The sequence below is a fragment of the Malus sylvestris genome, chromosome 5 (genome assembly GCF_916048215.2).
Source record: "Malus sylvestris chromosome 5, drMalSylv7.2, whole genome shotgun sequence".
Taxonomy (NCBI): Eukaryota; Viridiplantae; Streptophyta; class Magnoliopsida; order Rosales; family Rosaceae; genus Malus; species Malus sylvestris.
The window spans coordinates 23,138,406-23,158,211 of NC_062264.1; the positions used below are offsets into that span (position 1 = coordinate 23,138,406).

At 40.6% G+C, this 19,806-nt stretch overlaps 2 protein-coding genes across 5 annotated transcripts; both read left to right on the forward strand.

Annotated features, from left to right (window-relative positions):
* The first annotated feature begins 796 nt into the window (after positions 1–796).
* Positions 797–1,654, forward strand: LOC126621645 (peptidyl-prolyl cis-trans isomerase 1). The gene has a single exon (XM_050290190.1). It carries the CDS (start codon positions 891–893, stop codon positions 1,407–1,409), a length of 519 nt encoding a protein of 172 aa, XP_050146147.1. The 5' UTR covers positions 797–890; the 3' UTR covers positions 1,410–1,654.
* Positions 1,655–4,622: 2,968 nt separating this feature from the next.
* Positions 4,623–8,531, forward strand: LOC126621637 (probable magnesium transporter NIPA6). 4 transcript variants are annotated; one of them, XM_050290179.1, is made up of 9 exons: positions 4,623–5,024; positions 5,206–5,262; positions 5,377–5,467; positions 5,562–5,722; positions 5,831–5,958; positions 6,028–6,198; positions 6,698–6,790; positions 6,910–7,033; positions 7,560–8,531. In XM_050290179.1, exons 1-9 carry the CDS (start codon positions 4,901–4,903, stop codon positions 7,655–7,657), a joined length of 1,047 nt encoding a protein of 348 aa, XP_050146136.1. In that variant the 5' UTR covers positions 4,623–4,900; the 3' UTR covers positions 7,658–8,531. The 4 variants fall into 4 exon arrangements, with proteins under 4 accessions (XP_050146136.1, XP_050146138.1, XP_050146137.1 ...); XM_050290181.1 differs by having other exon boundaries at positions 4,624–5,024; positions 6,061–6,198; XM_050290180.1 differs by having other exon boundaries at positions 4,625–5,024; positions 7,563–8,531.
* The last annotated feature ends 11,275 nt before the right edge of the window (positions 8,532–19,806 follow it).

The following is a 19,806-nucleotide window of genomic DNA, read 5'->3' on the forward strand; positions in this document are numbered from 1 at the left end:
CTAGACGGCACTATGCAGAGTTTTTTAGAACATTGATTGAAAGTAGTGAAAATTGCCTACTTTGTAACTTGTGAGTACATGCAAAATTTGCATACGAAATTGACCACATCATTGGAGCAGGTTTTTACCTACGTGATTGTGGCTTATCAAAATAGATTTGACTATCTATTTGCCTACTCCATTGAGAACCGACTAATCTTTAATTTAATCTGATTGTTTTTTTTTTTTGTCAAAATAAAAATAATATTAAATACAAATTGAAATGTTTAGATATCAACCCACGTTTTCCCGGTTGGTGGATCCATGCTCCATGGATATACATTAATTTATCCCTTCTTTTTTTTTGGGCGCATAAAGATTGGCCCCCCGATCCGTAATTTCAGATCTTTTGGCTTCACATATTTGTTGGCATCTTATTAACCCTCGTGACATCTCCACCGTTGGATCTGCTCCAGATGAGGGTCGGTAAAACCAGTCAAAATTGTCAGTGTTTCACTTTTTGATTGAAGAGCATGCGTGCCACGTGTGCCTCAGCAACATGACCAACCGGCCCTCTTCCAAACGGCGTCGTTTCTCTCCTGAGATGTCGACGAACCCTTATCCGGATAATGACAAGAGCATATACCTACTTCAGTAACTTCACTCGGCCATGGGTCCCCATAACTTAACCACGGTTAAAACCCCGACCCAACCACGGTTAACCCATCCCCTTTCGGATTCTCTCCACGTGTTCCCATCCAACGGCTGAAAAAGGCTTGCCCTGGATATCCATCGCAGAAGCCCTTTTATAAACACCCTCGTCCTCGTGACCTCGTCCACGCATCACAAACCCTAATCGTACTCTCTTTCCCCAAATCACTCCTCTCCAACGAACCAATCAAACCCTAGCAATGGCAAATCCTAAGGTTTTCTTTGACATGACGATCGGAGGCCAGCCGGCCGGCCGCATCGTGATGGAGCTCTACGCCGACACCACCCCCCGCACCGCTGAGAACTTCAGGGCTCTCTGCACTGGCGAGAAGGGCGTCGGCCGCTCCGGCAAGCCCCTCCACTACAAGGGATCCGCCTTCCACCGCGTGATCCCCGGTTTCATGTGCCAGGGAGGTGATTTCACTGCCGGAAACGGCACCGGAGGCGAGTCGATCTACGGCGCCAAGTTCGCGGACGAGAACTTCAACAAGAAGCACACCGGACCCGGAATCTTGTCCATGGCCAACGCCGGTCCCGGAACTAACGGATCTCAGTTCTTCATCTGCACCGCCAAGACCGAGTGGCTCGACGGCAAGCACGTGGTGTTTGGGCAGGTGGTCGAGGGGCTCGACGTGGTGAAGAACATCGAGAAGGTGGGGTCTGGACAGGGAAGGACCTCGAAGCCGGTGGTGGTCGCCGACTGTGGCCAGCTCTCCTAGACGATGCCGTTTCGGCTGCTCATCTGTGGATGATGGAAACGTCGTCGTTCTATGTCTTTGTTCTTATGAGTCTTTAAATTTGGGTACTAATTAGGTGGCGTCATATTAGGGTTTGGGTTATGGACCTTATTATGGTTTAATTATCTGATTTTCCGTCTAATGCTCTTCCGGTGGTTTCTCATCTGAGACTCTTTATTCTCTGTCGAACTGAGCTATTATCGTTAAATAAATTAGGCTTTTTCTCAGTTATTTTATCCACTTTTTTTTTTCAGCGCTTTATATTATAATATTAATTATGCTTGCTTATTGCTTGTGATTTAATTATGCAGTTTAATTATGTTTAATTGTTAGTTGTTGAACCGTTTGCTTTTAGGATAATTTTAAAGAGACCGAAATTTTAAAACAAAATTTGTAAGTCAAAACGATTGGAGGAAGGTTGTTGCTCACGTGATTATTTTCTATTGGTGATATAATTTATAAATTTAGTATAAAAAGTAGGTACTTTAGCATGATATGTTTGGTATCTAAATATGGTCAAATTTATGAATTTAGGATTGTTGAGCATATTCATAAACTTTTAGTGGAAAAAAGTTGGAGAAGGACTTGTATGTAAATGGGCCCTGATATGGCGAGTGGCGAGTTTAATAATGTAATGTGACATTGTTATAAGTATGTTTTTCCACGTAGTCTGTAATCAGATTGGGACTTTAGAAATTTATGTACTCGTTGGATGTAAATTGATTTTATCTTTTTAAAATGCAAAGGCAGAGGTAAGAATGCGGGGATTGGAGGATGGCAGATATTTGATGATGCAGATCATTTGAACATGTGATATAAATTATGTACTTTTTTTGTCAGCTTTGTGTGTGGTCCATCCAATGCTATAATCTATATTTATATGTTTTTGTTTTTAGCTATAGGAGGTCCGAATTTAAAGATAATTTTTTTTCTTCTTAAAAAGTAAATTAAAAAATAGATATATGTAGATATAAAACTAAAAGAAAATACACATATGTAGTGGACAAGCTCAATAATCCAAGGAAAATTTTTGGTCTAAATTTGCCCGAAAATGAATTTTGGGTTAAAACTCATATTTGATCCAAGAGTTAAAACAAGTTGGAATAGATTTAGAATCTAAAATTTGAGTTTTAGTCGAAACTCTAATACTATTGGATTTGAATTGTGGCACATAAAAGTCCTTTAGTGATTCTAGAGGCTTTTGGTGAATTTTGTACTTCCCTCAACCCCTTGCTAAATCTAAAAGGTATCGCCACGCACACAATTGAGGTCGTTTTACAGGAGGCCTCTTATTTTGTAAGACAACAGACTATTTCCCGGCATTAAGAACATAATTTCATTAATTTTTTTTTTGTTGTCCTTAGGTGTAGGGGTGGGCACGGTTTGGTTCGGTGCGGTTTTGAGTGAAACCAAAATCGAAACCAAAATTTTTTGCGGTTTGGTTCGGTGCGGTTTTGAAGCCAAAACCGAAATGAAACTAAACCGTTTGGTTCGGTTCGGTGCGGTTTCAAACGGTTTCGGTTTGGTTTTTAAGAAAAAATGTACAATTTGCAATTTAACATATTAATAAGCATTTCGCATTAGCAATAGGAAAAAGACATTTGTTATATAAACAATTAGAATGTTGCATGCAGTTGTGATGTTAAAATATGTTTGTGCAACAAAAGGGTGTCCCGTACAAGGTATAACATAAAATAAGTTGAATAACTTTGAATTCATTAAACATGAGCGAAACTTTCATACTAGAATATGTGATATCATACTTCAAATGAGTGGACTTCATTAGATCATTGTTCGACTCTTGATAACAAGATTAGTCCACCCTTGTACATATATGTGTGTGTGTGTGTGTGTGTGTGATGGTATAAAATAACAAAGGTCATTCAAGTTAATGAACGAAAGAAAGTGATGAATGATGATATTCTAGTGTAGTTGTGTCCATACTAAGTGCATGGATTCTAACAAACAACCAATTAAAACATGAAATTTAATATGGATATTTAATTAAATGTTTATTAATATTTGCGGTGCGGTTCGGTTTCAGTGCGGTTTTCAAAAGCCAAAACCGAAACCAAATCGTTTTCTATGTTGCGGTTCGGTTTCAAAATCGAAACCGTTCCAAAACCACAAAACCAAACCGTTCGATGCGGTTCGATTTGGTTCGTGTTTCGGTTTCGGTTCTAAGTGCCCACCCCTACTTAGGTGTGGTTTTACAAAGGGTTGAATTTGTAACTAAAAATAGTAAAAATTGTTAGGTTTTTTCTTCTTTCACCACAAAGAAGCCTTTCGTTTCAACCTAATACAAAATAAATGAGATGTTTTTATTGTTTCAATTTTTATTTGAGATGTCCAATGCATTACTATAGCAGCTATACCACGTTATGCATTTTTCTTTTTTTTTTTTTTTTTTTTGGGAATAAAGATTTGGCTCCTCAAGTAGGATCCTTGATATTCCTCATCTTCTAAACTTCATCTTCAAATCCTCAAGATTTTTGCACATGTTTGACAATTCCATAAGCTCCAAAACGCCTAGTTCTTGTTCTCCCTCCAATGCAATTCAAAATCAAGTCCAACTCTGTTCCTTCTTGTTCTATTTAATCTCTAATTGTCACTTTACCAAACTGGACCGATAATAAAACGAAAATAACATTAAAAAATCATAAAAAAGGAAAATCAACTAATTAAATAAATAAATAAATAAAATATTAAAGTTGTAGAAATATGATCCTATCTCATAAGTCCTGAAGTAATTTGATAAGAAACTCCTCTAGTTTAAAATATTAAAGTTGAGAAATTTTTCTTTATACTCGTAACACAAATTATACATCATATGTTATTTTAAAAATGGTAAAAAAATATATATTTTATGATGTTAAGCACGGATTGGCTGCTTAAACTAGAGGAGTTTCTTATCAAATTACTTCAGGACTTATGAGATAGGATCATATTTCTACAACTTTAATATTTTATTTATTTATTTATTTAATTAGTTGATTTTCCTTTTTTATGATTTTTTAATGTTATTTTCGTTTTATTATAGATCCTATCTCATATGATGTATAATTTGCGTACCTTTTGTTGACGTGCACCTTCCAGAAGAGGAAGGACACTCTCGTCTTTCAGTGTGGCCCCACAACAAGTCACGGACCAATGAAATCAGCTCCCGCAACATGGTAAGTAGCACGCGAAGCAGGGGATCATTACTTCCTTCCGCACGGCCACGGAAACTTCCGGCCAGACGACGGAACCTGCGAGTCGGGAGACGGAGAAAGAGAGAGAGACAATTTCAGTTTAGCAAAATAAATCAGGAATAATTATAATTAATTAGAAATTAGAAATCGCGATCAGATCTCTCTCTCCTCTCGAGAGCTGAGCTTCACAGGCGTATTGCAATTTGCAGAGAGAGCGAGAGAGGAGTGAGAAACCAGTTGTTCGACTCTGATTGGCGGGAAATCGAAACCCTAGAAAGAGAGATGGGGGTTTCGGAGAATGCGAAGGGGTTGATACTGGCGATGGCGTCGAGTGCGTTCATCGGCGCGAGCTTCATCCTGAAAAAGAAGGGTCTCAAGCGCGCCGGGGCCGCCGGCACCCGAGCAGGTCAGTTTTATATGAATTTTAGTCTCAGATATTGAGAATTTGGAGTAAATTGCAAATGTTTAATCAAAGATTCAATTTTTAAAAATAATTAGTGATGTGTTGATTGAAAATTTGGAGTAATTTACAAAGATTTAATCAAAATTTGTTATGGTGCTCCCTTTGATTTGTTTGAGTTGGGTAGGAGTTGGTGGATATACATACTTATTAGAACCACTCTGGTGGGCTGGCATGATCACTAGTAAGTGTAGCTCCCTCTCTCTTTTTTCTGCAGAAAATTTTACTGATCTCATAACTATATATGATCATGAGTTACTGAAATTATATTCGGTTTTCGATTTTTTCAAATGGGTAGTGATTGTTGGGGAAGTTGCCAATTTCGTGGCCTATGTATATGCTCCGGCAGTTCTTGTAACCCCACTTGGTGCACTGAGTATAATTGTCAGGTAAATGCACTTGTAGACGCTGAGTTCATCGCTGTGTTGATTATTGTTTTGAAAGTTTTTGTTACCGACTTACGTGTTTGTTGGATTTGTCTAGTGCTGTTTTGGCTCACTTCTTGTTGAAGGAACGAATAACGAAAATGGGTATCGTGGGATGTGTTACCTGCATCATGGGATCAGTCGTGATCGTGATCCATGCACCTCAGGAACATACTCTAAATTCTGTAGAGGAAATCTGGGTCCTGGCTACCCAAACAGGTTCGTGACCCCATATCTCTTCCTTTTCTTTTTCAATGCTACTTGTCGTAAAACCTCCATTGACTTGTAAGTTGTAATTAACTTTTTGTGTTTTCCTTTTCTACACAGCCTTTCTGGTTTATGTTGTAGCTACAATTTCCCTAGTGTTAGTTTTGGTCTTGCATTTTGAACCACAATATGGGCAAACGAATATACTAGTCTACTTGGGAATCTGTTCCTTGATGGGTTCACTTACGGTAACTATCCTTTTCTTGTTTGCCAAGCACGTATAGTCATTTTGTTCTTATGTGCTCAAATATTGTTAGGCTTGGCTGTGTACCTCTGTTGTGCTACTTCAGGTTTTAAGCATAAAGGCAATTGGAATTGCAATAAAGCTAACTCTTGAGGGAGTAAGTCAGATTGCTTATCCTCAGACGTGGTTTTTTCTGACAGTTGCTATAATCTGTGTTGTTACACAGTTAAATTATCTTAACAAGGTCAGTTTTGCTCTTTTAATTTTGGCACCTTCCTCCACTACCATCGTCATTGGCGTTTGAATGGCCTTTTTTTTTTTTTTTTGCTAAAAGTGTTTGCTCTACCTGAATGCCTAACTTTTATTGGCTTTCTTAGATCCTGTTCAGCCCATTTGTTACCTTTCAACTACATTGTGTTCCTAGCCTATAAAGGAGGGGAATTTGATGTACTCTACTTTTGCTATATAACTTGTCAATATAAAGCAGTAGATAAAGCATACAGTATTTGCATTCTGATAAATTTGGAAATTTCTCAAAATCTGAAATTTTATTTGGAGTTTGAAAGTAACTTTAAGTTGGCCTACTTATTGAAAAATTCGACTTATCACATGCTGCTTGGATGTTAATCTTGTTGGTATTTCATTTCAGCCATCTGTAACTCAGATCTCTCTAGGAAGTTCAAATTATAAATTATTACGTGCTCAGTCTCATATCACTGATGTTGGTGGCATCTTTGTTTCAGGCTTTGGATACATTCAATGCAGCAATTGTTGCCCCGGTATATTATGTGATGTTTACAACTCTGACCATAATTGCTAGCGTAATAATGTTCAAGGTAGATTGATTGTTCTATATAGTGGGGTTTCCTTCTGATGCCGTCATTTGTTACTTGTTTTCCATGCATTTTTAAGACATGAGATTATGATTTCACATTGTTTTATATATTCTATACAGGATTGGTCTGGTCAGAATGTCAGCAGCATAGCCTCTGAAATATGTGGATTCATTACTGTGCTGTCAGGAACCATCATACTGCATGCAACAAGAGATCAGGAACCATCTGCTCCACAACCACAAGGTATTTATATGGACTTTGTTTCCTTAAGTTGTATTATAGGGGATTTGGGGCTCTTTGTTACCTTTTAATTTGTCCTTTGAATTCGGATCAATATGACAAGTACAAATTCTTCTCTAATAAACGGGTTGAACATAAAACAGATGCATGCTAAATTTGATCCCAATGATGCGAGACATTTGGTTTCCTCTTGATAGGAAAACAATGATCAGGAATAATATTTACAATGTGCCTGAAGCTTTACTCAGTTGTAACATTCCATCATCATTGTAACTGCTACTCTATTTGAGCACCAAAAGAGAAAAAATTTCGGGGGTAGTGTTTCTTTATTGGGTTGAATTGTTTCAGGTTGTGATTAACACATTGGTTTGACTAAGGGTCATATTACACTTACAGTTGGCAGTAATATTTTCCTTCATTGCTTATGATTGGTACGAGGAGATGCTTCTTCCGAGTGCTTTTAAAACATATCATGTAAATCTTTGTATTGAGTATTGACTTGAGCTTACAGTAGTTCTTCTCGTCATAGCAGGAACTGTTACATGGTACATTAGAGGAGATTCAGTGAAGAGTTCTGAAGATGAACGTTTGCTCACTTTACAGAATTCAGATTATCCAGAACCGTGATGCCAATTTGAATCTGAAACAATCATCTTGAAGAATGCAATCCCAAGCGAGGAAGCTGCACTGCAACTATCATTTTGAGTAGGAGTGAGTCTATGGGCATCCAGCAAATTGCTACCCATTTTACCCTTACTCCTTGAAAGGTTGGCCCCCCTCTCCCCTCCCTTCACCATCCCCTTTTGTCTCCTCACCTTTCCTCCCCTTTCCTTGCATCCCCTCAGTCCCATGGCTGGCCTGTTTTATAATTTCTTTTCTTTAGCAATGTGCTGGGTGCCAATAGAGCCACCCTTTAAAGAGTGTTTGTAGAGTAGGGAGCTCCTGGTTTGTCCGAGGCAGACCTTGGGGATGGTAGCAGATTGCGGAGTTACTTTTATGCACTTCACCGGCCAGCAGATGAGACCCTGAGCCGGACACTCAAACAAAGTTAATTTTGTATGGTGTGTTTCTGGAACCCTCTGAATTTCAAGTTCTGAATCATCCTCAGCTCTGGAATGGGGTTGCAGTTCTGTATCAATACCAGGGGATGGAGAGACTTCTTGTCATTGTGGCGATGTCCTATCTATCCGTGATGGCTAATTGCATCTGTATATATTGATGCTCGGCTTCTCATTCACTAGGTTTTCGTTTATGATTCTCGTTGATATCCAGATTGAGTTTGATTATTTCCTCTATTTCTAGTGTGTATAATACCGGCACTGAAGGATCATAGAATAGAGTTGATAGGCACAGTTGCCATGGAATATGTAAATCTTGTATAAACTCTTGAATTTTGGGTTTTGTTGTGGATGAGTTCCATTGGGATCTTCAATTTTGTTTTCTTTTTTGGACGTCTTCAAAATTTTAAGGGCAAATGAAGTGCACTGTTTTTTTGGGCTAATTATATTTTACTCTCTAAGTTAGGTTAATTTTCAAATTTGAGATGAGGTTTTAATTTTTTTTTACATTATAACTAAGGTTTTAAAATTGCATTAATTTATGTCTTTTGCCTAACGAATTATTTGAGTCTGAATTAAATTATAATTACTGAACTTACATAGCACATTGGTATGTAGAGGAATTTCATAAGCCAATAGGAATACAATTTAATCCCTAAACACTATATGCGTGTCGCAAGCCCTAGGAGATCTTTCGTTGGGCGTTGCTGCACCTCCCTCTGCCACTGGGCTTTAGCCCGATTCACTATTATTTTATTTATTTAATTTATTCGGTATTTCCTTTCGAACTGAGCTTTTTTATTTTATTTTAGTTCAAAGAACCAATCTCAAACCAATTAATTAAATATAAGATAGAGTAAATTGTCGGTTTACACCCTGAACTTTCACCTCACTTTCGATTTCCCCCCTGAACTTTTCTACTAGAAAATTAAGGACTCAAACTAATTTTTTTAGCCAATTTGGCCCCTACCGTTAGTTTTTCATATATTTCATCCATATATTCCGTTAAGTGAGACCATGTACACAACATGTGAGGGTAGTTAAGTCATTTCACTCTTAAAAATGATTAAAAAACTGAAAATAAAAAAAAAACAAAACTTTCCCCCTATTTTTTCCTGCTAATTCCTATCCTCAATTTTATTTTTCCCTCTCATTCATATGCATGAGAAATGACATATGGTGTTATTGTCTTCATAAGTAGCTAAGTTAGTCTTTTTCTTGAAATATGTACTACCATTTTTATTTTCTCTAACAAATTAATAATTTGACAAATGCTAATGGTGCAATTGTCTCCAAAGCAGTGCGTTAATATAAGAAACCCTAGTCTTTTTTATGAACATGTTTCTTATATTAATGCACTGCTTTGGAGACAATAACACCATGAGCATTTGTCAAATTATTAATTTGTTAGAGAAAATAAAAATGGTAGTACATGCTTCAAGAAAAAGACTAACTTATGAAGACAATAACACCATATGTCATTTCTCATGCATAGGAATGTGAGGGAAAAATAAAATTGAGGATAGGAATTAGCGGCAAAAAATAGAGGGAAAGTTTTTATTATTATTTATTTTCAATTTTTAATCATTTTTAAGAGTGAAATGACTTAACTATTCTCACATGTTGTGCACATGGTCTCACTTAACGGAAATATGGATGGAATATATGAAAAACTAACGGTAGGGGCAAATTGGCTAAAAAAATTAGTTTGAGTCCTTAATTTTCCAATAGAAAAGTTCAGGGGGAAATCGAAAGTGAGGTGAAAGTTCAGGGGGTAAACCGACAGTTTACCCATATAAAATAAGACATTTAATATAAATAATTTATATTAAATTTGGTGCTCACCAATTTTATCATTTGATATCATTCTACTATGTGTGACTTTGTAGTTTCCAACTAAAGCTGGTAGCGGGTAATTTAATTAAGGAATTTCAGCCAAAATGATCCATAAGATTTGCATAAATCCTCACTTTGATCCTTGAGATTTGAAATCAATAGAAGTGACCCCTAAGATTGTCCACCATTAATCATTTTGGTCCCTGGGTGAAAATTATGTTAAGTAAGGACCAAAATGACAAAATGACCCTCAATTTAATAAACAATAGGCCAAAATGATTTGACCAAAATTGAGATTCTTGTCATTTTATTCTTATTTTACGGAGATTTTTTCACGGAATGACCAAAATGATTGATTGTGGACAAACTTAGGATCCAATTATATCAATTTCAAATCTCAGGGACCAAATTGAGGAGTTATAGAAATCTCAGGGATCATTTGACTAAAAAGCCTATAATTAATAAAATAAAATTAATTAATCTAGTTTTACATAATAAGAAACCATTCCAATTTAACCTTGTAGGAATTTCCACAAACTGAGTAGTAACATCTAGCTATGACTATCGGCTATCCAGTTTAGTCAGAATATGTTTGAATTCATACCATACATATTTAGAATCTTAGCTATGGTTACAATGCAATTTAGTTCCACTGTATTCTATATTCTAGTCATAATTGTAGAGAATGAAACTATTTTCAAATTCTACATGTAAACATGATCACCCATATGTATCTCTTGTACGTTGCTTTGGCCAACGACTTATGGAGATAGATCAAAGGATCTAGGAACATCTACCTTCATGATTACCTAGAAGGTTGCAGATTCTTTATTGTGCATTCACGTATCTTCATGTTAATACATATGACCCCGATCCTTATACTATAAGGCCTTTCTATCGTTTGAGAGCTTTAAGGTGAGGCCAAAGATCACATTCACTAACATGAGATAACCAATGATGCTTCAAAACTAAGAATTAGTTGCATCCATAACTTGGAAAGTGTGGTACGATTGACAACTATGTAATCTTCCATTCCTACACTTCTATGGTTGGCCAATGTTCAGTGAATTCATCTCATAGACGATCACATTTATATCGATTATATGTCACTAGATTTACTACATACAAACCGGCATTGAGGATGTTCGATAGTCCTTTCGGTCATCCTATGACTAGGATCATAGTTTAGGACTTAATATTCTTAGGGTATGTATCTCAGGATTGGAACTTCTTCACAATCTTTTCCCTACAACTCAAGGTATTCCTTGGGCTCATCCTAATCAACAACAAACCTTCCTAATCTGCTATTAGGTCATGTGCTTGATTGAAAGATGTTCTCACTTGCACTTGTCATCGATGGATCAATATTAGGTTGTCACGAATAACCAATTACGTGTGGCCACGTCAATTGCTTTTTGGACATACTCCAACAAAAGAATTTCTCAAAGGTCCTAAGTGGAAGAAGGCAATGAATGAAGATAAGCAAACACTTTAAAAGAATGGTACATGGGAACTTGCTCCTCTTTCAAAAGGAATATGTATTGTGGGGTTCAAATGTGTTTTTACAGATAAAGTCATGCTCAACAGAAAGATACAATACAAGGTTAGTAGCAAAATGGTATATTAAGAAATATGGAATTGATTATCATGGAACATTAGCCAGTGATAAAAATCAACACCGTTAGACTTCTATGGACTTCTATCTTTAGCTGCAAATCTTGATTGGCCATTGCAATAAGTTGTTGTAAAAAATGCTTTCTTGCATGGTGATTAGGAAGAAGTTTATATGGCTCCCCTACTTGAGTGTAACATGGTTTTGAAGAGTCATGTGTGTAGAATGAAGAAATCACTACATGGACTGAAACAATCTCCAAAGCATGGTTTGGAAGATTCATTAAATCTATGAAGGCATTTGGGTACTTTGTTTTTGAAACGTAAAAGACGTAAGACTACTACTTTAATTGTGTATGTTGATGACATGGTGGTAATAGGAGATGATCAAGAAGAAATGGACTCATTACATAGGAGATGATCAAGAACCAATTCACAAATACATTTCTCTACTCCCAAATTGGAAGAGAATCCCCCAAATCTTTGAAGCTTTGAAACTCTAAAGCTCTCAAGGTTCCCGAAGAATCAAGAAAGCTCTTTTCGTTCTTCGTTCTTCGTTCATCGTTCTTCCAAGATCAAGCCCCGACGGCTCTTGGATCAACCTTCCACCAATTTAAGATCAAGCCCCGATGACCCTTGAAGAAAGCACCATCGTTCATCATCCGTTCATCCTCAAGATCAAGCCCCAACGGCTCCTTGAAGATCCGCTCAAATCCACCTTCAAAGATCAAGCCCACGGCCCCTTGAAGAAACTTCCAACAGTTCATCCAAGATCAAGCCTCGACGGCCATTGGATCAACGAAACATCCACAAATCAACACCTTATGGAGATCGAATCAGAGGATCAAGTTAAAAGAGATCGTAACCCAACAAATCATCAAACACAAATATTATTTTGTTCATGTTGTTCTTGTCTCTTTCGTTTCAGGAATTTTCCGTGTTCACAAATTGGCACACCCAGTGGGACCATCTCTACCTCTCATCTCTTTCTCCGTTCAAGAAATTCGAGCACACTTCCAAAATCAATGGCATCAAGGAAGGCTCAAGTTGTTCCCACAACCAACACAAAGAACAAGAGCATCCTTGCTGCAGGCGGCGCTATTTCAGGCATCGTAACTCGAAGCAAGGCAAGAGCTCTTGTTGCCTCCTCTTCCACCCCTACATCAACCCTGCCAAAGGAACAAGAGTACCCGAGGTACGAACCTGTGATCACCCTGGCCACGCTAAGGGCACCAAGGGAGGAAAGCCTGAAGAAGTACTCTGAGTCTTTGTTTTCCGATGCTGACTCAAGCGACATCACATCCATGCAAGTTATGGCTACCGGAGCAACTTCAATCGATGAGCAGCTGGCTCAGATGAATGAAGCAATTGCAAGGTTAACCCGAACTGTGGAAGAAAAAGACTTACAAATTGCAGCACTCGTCAACCGACTGGAGGCGCATGATGGCGAGAAACCCAACCTGAAGATTGATCATCTGAAGAAGGAAGACGATGAAGAAGACGAGCCCCCGGTGAAGAAAATCGATGTGAAGCCGGAGCCATACCAAGCAGCGGCACTCATAGGATCTTTTTCTATCCAGCAGCTGCAAGAGATGATCACCAACACCATCAAGGCACAGTATGAAGGAAGCTCTCATGCCTTCACGTTGTACTCGAAGCCTTACTCCAGAAAGATCGACGCCTTAAGGATGCCGAAGGGCTATCAACCGCCGAAGTTTATGCAATTTGACGGAAAGGGAAACCCAAAGCAACATGTCGCACATTTCGTCGAAACCTGCAACAATGCAGCGACGGAGGGAGATTACCTCGCCAAGCAGTTTGTGCGCTCGTTAAAAAGAAACGCCTTTGAGTGGTACACAGACTTGGAGCCCGAGTCCATCAACAGCTGGGAACAGTTGGAAAGGGAATTCCTCAACCGCTTATACAGTACCCGCCGCACTGTGAGCATGCTGGAGCTGACGATCACGAAACAATGGAGGGAAGAACCAGTCATGGACTACATCAACCGATGGCGTAATCTAAGCCTCGACTGTAAGGACATGCTCTCCGAGATGTGCATCCAGGGCATGCAATGGGGTTTACAATACATCCTTCAAGGTATCAAGCCACAGACTTTTGAAGAATTAGCCACCCGTGCCCACGACATGGAACTGAGCATCGCCCACCATGGAAAGAATGAGCCAATCACCGAATTCAAAAGGGATAAGGTGTTTACTTTAAGAGCAGACAATCATGGGAAAAAGCCCGCCAATGAAGCTTTTACCACCAAAACCATCCCTATCAAGACCTCGTCCACACCCGTCAAAATCTCCTTCAATAACAAAGCAAAGGAGATAACAGAAGGTATACCCTTTTCCGGACTCCGACATGGATGCAATGCTGGACGACTTGCTGGAGAAGAAGGTGATTGAGTTGCCTGAATGCAAACGCCCTGAAGAGATGAATCGTTCCAACGATCCCAAGTACTGCAAGTACCATCGTATCGTGGGTCATCATGTGGGCAAATGTTTCATCCTAAAAGAACTCATCATGAAGTTGGCACAACAAGGGCGGATTGAGCTCGACCTAGAAGACACAGACGCAACGCATACCACTACGATCGTGTTCGAGTCCTTTGATCCCGTGCCTCTTCAAGAAATACTCGACCATTCTTATCAATGTACAAGCTACACGGCACCTTCTGCACAACCATCATTGGGGGCAAACGACCAGGATGCACCTATCGATGATGAAGAAGGGTGGACATTGGTGACCTATAAGAAGACGAGGAAGCCAAGACCACAAGCTATAAAGCCAAAGGGGGAGCAAGTGAGAAAGCATCGTCGCCGCAACAATAGGAAGCCTAAAAGAAGTATAAGAGTTGCTAAGTCAACATATGCTGGGGAACCTATGGAGCAAGAGCCACGTATTCCTGTCTCCTTGCACGAATACTTCCCGAAGGACTTCTTCCAACAGTGCACTATCACTGCATGTCACATGGTCGAAGTAGAAATGGAAGAACCCTCAAAAGGCAAAGTTGTCACCACTGAGGGGAAAAAAACTCCTACAACTGAAGAAGGTCTGCCAACACACTTTAGCATCGAGGGAGCGCTCCGGTTGCCAAAAAAGATGCGAAAAGCACTGGCAGCGGTCTTGGCAAGTTCCGACGACCATGAAGTGCAAGAAAGCAAGAACGAAAGCTTGAAGCTTCAACCACATGAATGTGCCACATGCTGTGCCGCCGAGGACGTAATCCACTTCACCGACGAAGACTTGCTGCTAGGATCCAAGCCTCACAACCGACCTCTCTTAATCTCTGGTTACGTAAGGGAGCACAAAGTCAGCCGCATGCTTGTGGATGGCGGATCAGCCATAAATATCATGCCAAAGTCAACAATGACCACAATCGGCATCAAGGTGGATGAACTATCCCTAAGCCGTCTACTAATCCAAGGTTTTAACCAAGGAGGACAAAGAGCGATGGGCATGATCCGAGTAGAGATGACCATTGGTGAACTCAAGTCAAACACAATATTCCACGTGATTGATGCAAGAACTTCCTACAGTTTGCTCTTAGGAAGGCCTTGGATCCATGCGAATGGAGTAGTACCGTCCACCCTTCACCAATGCTTAAAATTTTACCGAGAAGGAGTAAAGGTGATCTATGGCGACACCAAGCCATTCACCGAAGCCGAATCACATTTCGCAGACGCCAAGTTCTACATGGATGAAGACATGGTGCCCGAAACTCTTCCAAAAGAGATCAAATCCATGGGCAAAGCAACACCTAAAAAACAAGAGTGGCAAGCCGTGCCCAAGAAGCAAGAAGAAGAAGCTATGCCATCTTCAAGCAAAAACGACGATGAGCTTGCTAAACCTGCAACAACCAGAGGGAATAGGACGCCTTCAAATGGACCAAACATACCCGTTTTCCGATACATCCCAACGTCGAGAAGAAAGAATGGTCAATCCCCGTTTGAAACTGCAGCAAGCAAAGCCGAAACACAGCGGCACATGGATAATGTAAAGTTGCTCAAAACAAATGCAGTTTTACCTCTGACACAGCTAAGCGACATTAAGGTTGCAAGGCCATCACAAGGCTTCATAAAAGGCCTGCCAAAGGGGGTAGAACCAAGCTTTCTCCCAACCAAGAGGACCGAATAAGGTTTTGATCCAAACGCCTACAAACTCATGTCGAAAGCTGGGTACAACCTCACCTCCTCTACAAATTTGGGAAAGAAGGATTTGAACACCATCAAAGACAACGAACGTGATCTTACTAAAACTCAGAAGAAGTTGGAGGAGCATGGTTACGGGGTCAACAACAACAAAGCTGGACTTGGCTTCACACCAAATGCACCGGTGAAGATCTCCAGCAAGGTAAAAAATGCTAGCGCTCAACACATCAGCGTGAGCATTATACAAGATAAAGATGAGCCTCGAACTGCCCCTAAGATGTCAGTATTTGATAGAATGAATCGTTCAAGGACCAGAGTTTCGACACCTAAACTCATTGGCGGTCAAAACAGAACTTCCGTCTTCAAAAGGCTTAACACGTCAGTATCTCGAAGCTCTGTTTTCAAAAGGTTATCGAAACCTAAGAAGCAAAGCGATACGACTAGTTTTCCTCCACGACAGTCAGCTATGGAAAGACTTGGAGAAGCCAAAGAACCTTCCAAAAGGAGAAAGACAACACCAGAAGTAGAAAAGATCGATCGTCTGGCAGAAAAGGATGACGTTCGAAGTTCCATTCCTTCAAGAATGAAGCGCCAAGAAATTTTAGAGGTTAACATAGTTGGATAACTGAAAGTGAAAAGGCGCACCACATCATCCACACTGGACAATCTTCATGCCAACAAGCTCGAGAGGTCAACACCGAAGAAGAGGCCCAAGACGTCTTCCACATCACAATCCAATAAGGTGAAGAAGATGAAATCCTCGAGGAAGATGTCATTGCAGCACCGTCACAACTCGAAGATGGGGGGCAAGCCACAGTTGACGATCTCAAAGAACTCAACTTAGGTACAAGTGAGGAACCAAAGCCTATCTTCGTAAGTGCATTACTAAGTGCAGACGAGATAGAGAAGTATTACCAGCTGCTATTAGAGTACAAGGACGTCTTTGCTTGGACCTACAAGGAAATGCCCGGCCTCGACCCGATCATTGCTGTGCATTATCTTGCAGTCAAGCCTGAACGCGACCAATAAAGCAAACTCAAAGACGCTATCGATCCGAGCTCATCCCATAAATCGAGGTTGAGATTGACAAGTTGATCGAAGCAGGCTTCATTCGAGAGGTGCAATACCCTAAGTGGATCTCTAACATCGTCATAGTTCTTAAGAAATCTGGACAAATACGTGTTTGCGTAGACTTCCGAGACCTCAATGATGCTTGCCCAAAGGATGACTTCCCATTGCCAATCATTGAAATCATGGTGGACGCGACCACTGGCCATGAGGCACTATCATTCATGGACGGCTCTTCTGGATACAATCAAATTCGTATGGCTCTTGAAGATGAGGAACTAACAGCCTTCCGCACTCCAAAAGGTATCTACTGCTACAAGGTGATGCCCTTTGGCCTGAAGAATGTTGGAGCTATATATCAACGCGCAATGCAGAAGATCTTCAATGACATGCTACACAAGAATGTAGAATGCTATGTAGACGATGTGGTGGTCAAGACAAAGAAAAGACCAGATCACTTGAAGGATTTGTGAGTAGTGTTCGAAATGTTGCGAAAATACAACCTCAAGATGAACCCGTTAAAATGTGCATTTGGCGTTACATCTGGAAAGTTCCTCGGCTTCATTGTCAAGCATCGTGGCATTGAAGTGGACCAATCAAAGATCAAGGCCATTCAAAGCATGCCCGAGCTAAGAAACCTGCACGAGTTGAAAAGTCTACAAGGACGGCTAGCCTTCATCAGACGCTTCATCTCCAACCTTGCAGGGCGTTGTCAACTGTTCAGTCGACTCATGAAGAAAAATGTTCCATTCGTATGGGACAAAGCATGCAACAATGTTTTTGAAAGCATAAAGAAGTATTTATCAAGTCCACCTGTCCTGGGGGCACCTGTACCAGGGAAACCACTCATATTGTACATCGCTGCTCAGGAAAGTTCAGTTGGAGCACTCTTGGCACAGGAAAACGAATCCCAGAAAGAAGGAGCGCTCTACTACCTCAGTCGAATGCTCACCGGCGCTGAGTTGAACTACTCCCCAATAGAAAAAATGTGCCTTGCCTTGATGTTTGCCATCCAAAAGCTTAGACATTACATGCATGCTTACACCATCCACTTGGTTGCTAAAGCTGACCCGGTCAAATATGTCATGTCCAAGCCAGTTTTGACAGGACGACTAGCTAAATGGGCATTGCTTCTCAATCAATACGAGATCATCTACGTCCCAGCTAAAGCCATCAAGGGACAAGCGCTAGCAGACTTCCTTGCCAACCATCCAATCCCAGCCGATTGGAAAATCTCAGACGACTTGCCTAACGAAGAGGTGTTCTACATCGACATATTTCCGACATGGACGATGTTCTTCGACGGATCTGCACGAGCAGACGGAGCGGGGGCAGGAGTAGTATTCATGTCGCCACAAAGGCAAATACTACCTTATTCATTCCAACTAAGCGAATTATGCTCCAACAACGTCGCTGAGTACCAAGCACTAATCATCGGGCTCCAAATGGCAATCAACATGGAAATCATAGCCCTTGAGATATATGGCGACTCCAAGCTCATAATCAATCAACTCTTGACTGAATATGAGGTTAGGAAAGATGATCTCGTCCCATACTTCCGGCTGGCAACACAATTGCTACAAAGATTTGAGGCCGTAACACTAGAACACGTGCCAAGAAAAGAGAATCAAATGGCAGACGCTCTCGCCAACCTAGCCTCGAGCATAACGTTAGGAGAAGACGAAGCCACAAACGCCAGTCTGCCAAAGATGGGTAATCCCGCCTGTCACTGAAATGGTACTAAGTGATACAAATGTTATTTCCATACTTCCGGTCAACGTTGAAGAATGGAGACAACCGCTGATCAACTACTTGGAGCATGGAATACTCCCAGATGATCCAAAATACCATTCTGAAGTACGTCGACGAGCGCATCGCTTCCTCTATTACAAATGGACACTCTACCGGCGATCTTTTGAAGGAGTACTTCTGAGATGCTTAGGCGAGGAAGAAGCTAATCAAGCCATGGAAGAAGCACACTCAGGAATATGTGGAGCGCATCAGTCCAGACCGAAGCTTCATTTCCAGCTCAAAAGAATGGGTTATTACTGGCCAAGCATGGTAAAAGACTGCCTAGAACACGCCAAAAGGTGCCAAGCCTGCCAATTTCACGCCAACTTCATACATCAACCGCCTGAACCATTACACCCTACAACTACTTCATGGCCATTCGATGCATGGGGATTAGACGTAGTAGGACTAATTGCGCCAAAGTCATCTGCAGGAGAAGCTTACATCCTGGCTGCAACAGATTACTTCTCCAAGTGGGCTGAAGCCATACCCCTGAAGGAAGTCAAGAAGGAAACTGTCGTCCGTTTCATCAAGGAACATATCATCCACCGATATGGCGTGCCTCGCTACATTGTCACTGACAACGGAAAACAGTTCTCCAACTGACTCGTGGACGAGCTCTGCGAGAAATACAAGTTCAAGCAGCACAAATCCTCCATGTATCATGCTCCGGCCAACGGTCTTGCAGAAGCATTTAACAAGACATTGTGCAACCTCGTGAAGAAGGTAATCGGCAGAACAAAGAAAGACTGGCATGAAAGAATAGGCGAAGCACTTTGGGCATACAGGACGACATATAGAACGCCTACCCAAGCTACACCTTATTCTCTCGTATATGGTGTGGAAGCTGTTCTACCGCTCGAAAGTCAAATCCCCTCGCTAAGGATGGCTCTACAAGAATGCTTGACTGACGAAGAGAATGCAAAGTTGTGCCTTCAAGAGCTGGAAGCCCTGGACGAGAAAAGACTCGAAGCCCAGCAACACTTGAAGTGTTATCAAGCACGACTCTCCAAGGCCTTCAACAAGAAAGTTTTCCCTCGTTCTTTTCAAATGGGAGATCTCGTCCTTTCATTGCGTAGGCCTATCATCACAACTCACAAGACAAAGAGCAAGTTCACGTCAAAATGGGATGGACCATACGTAATACAAGAAGTTTACACCAATGGCGCCTACTTAATCATGGCGGAAGACGGCTTGAAGATCGGCCCTATCAATGGTAGATTCTTGAAGCGCTACTACCCCTGAAATGCGACAA

What these genes read in the sequence shown, in the direction of transcription:
- LOC126621645 (XM_050290190.1), top strand. Translation starts at nt 891, where the DNA reads ATGGCAAATCCTAAGGTTTTCTTTGACATGACGATCGGAGGCCAGCCG.
- LOC126621637 (XM_050290179.1), top strand. Translation starts at nt 4,901, where the DNA reads ATGGGGGTTTCGGAGAATGCGAAGGGGTTGATACTGGCGATGGCGTCG. An exon ending in GGTCCTGGCTACCCAAACAG is followed by an intron (nt 5,723 to 5,830) that starts GTTCGTGACCCC and finishes TTTTCTACACAG; the next exon opens with CCTTTCTGGTTTATGTTGTA. An exon ending in ATCTGCTCCACAACCACAAG is followed by an intron (nt 7,034 to 7,559) that starts GTATTTATATGG and finishes TTCTCGTCATAG; the next exon opens with CAGGAACTGTTACATGGTAC.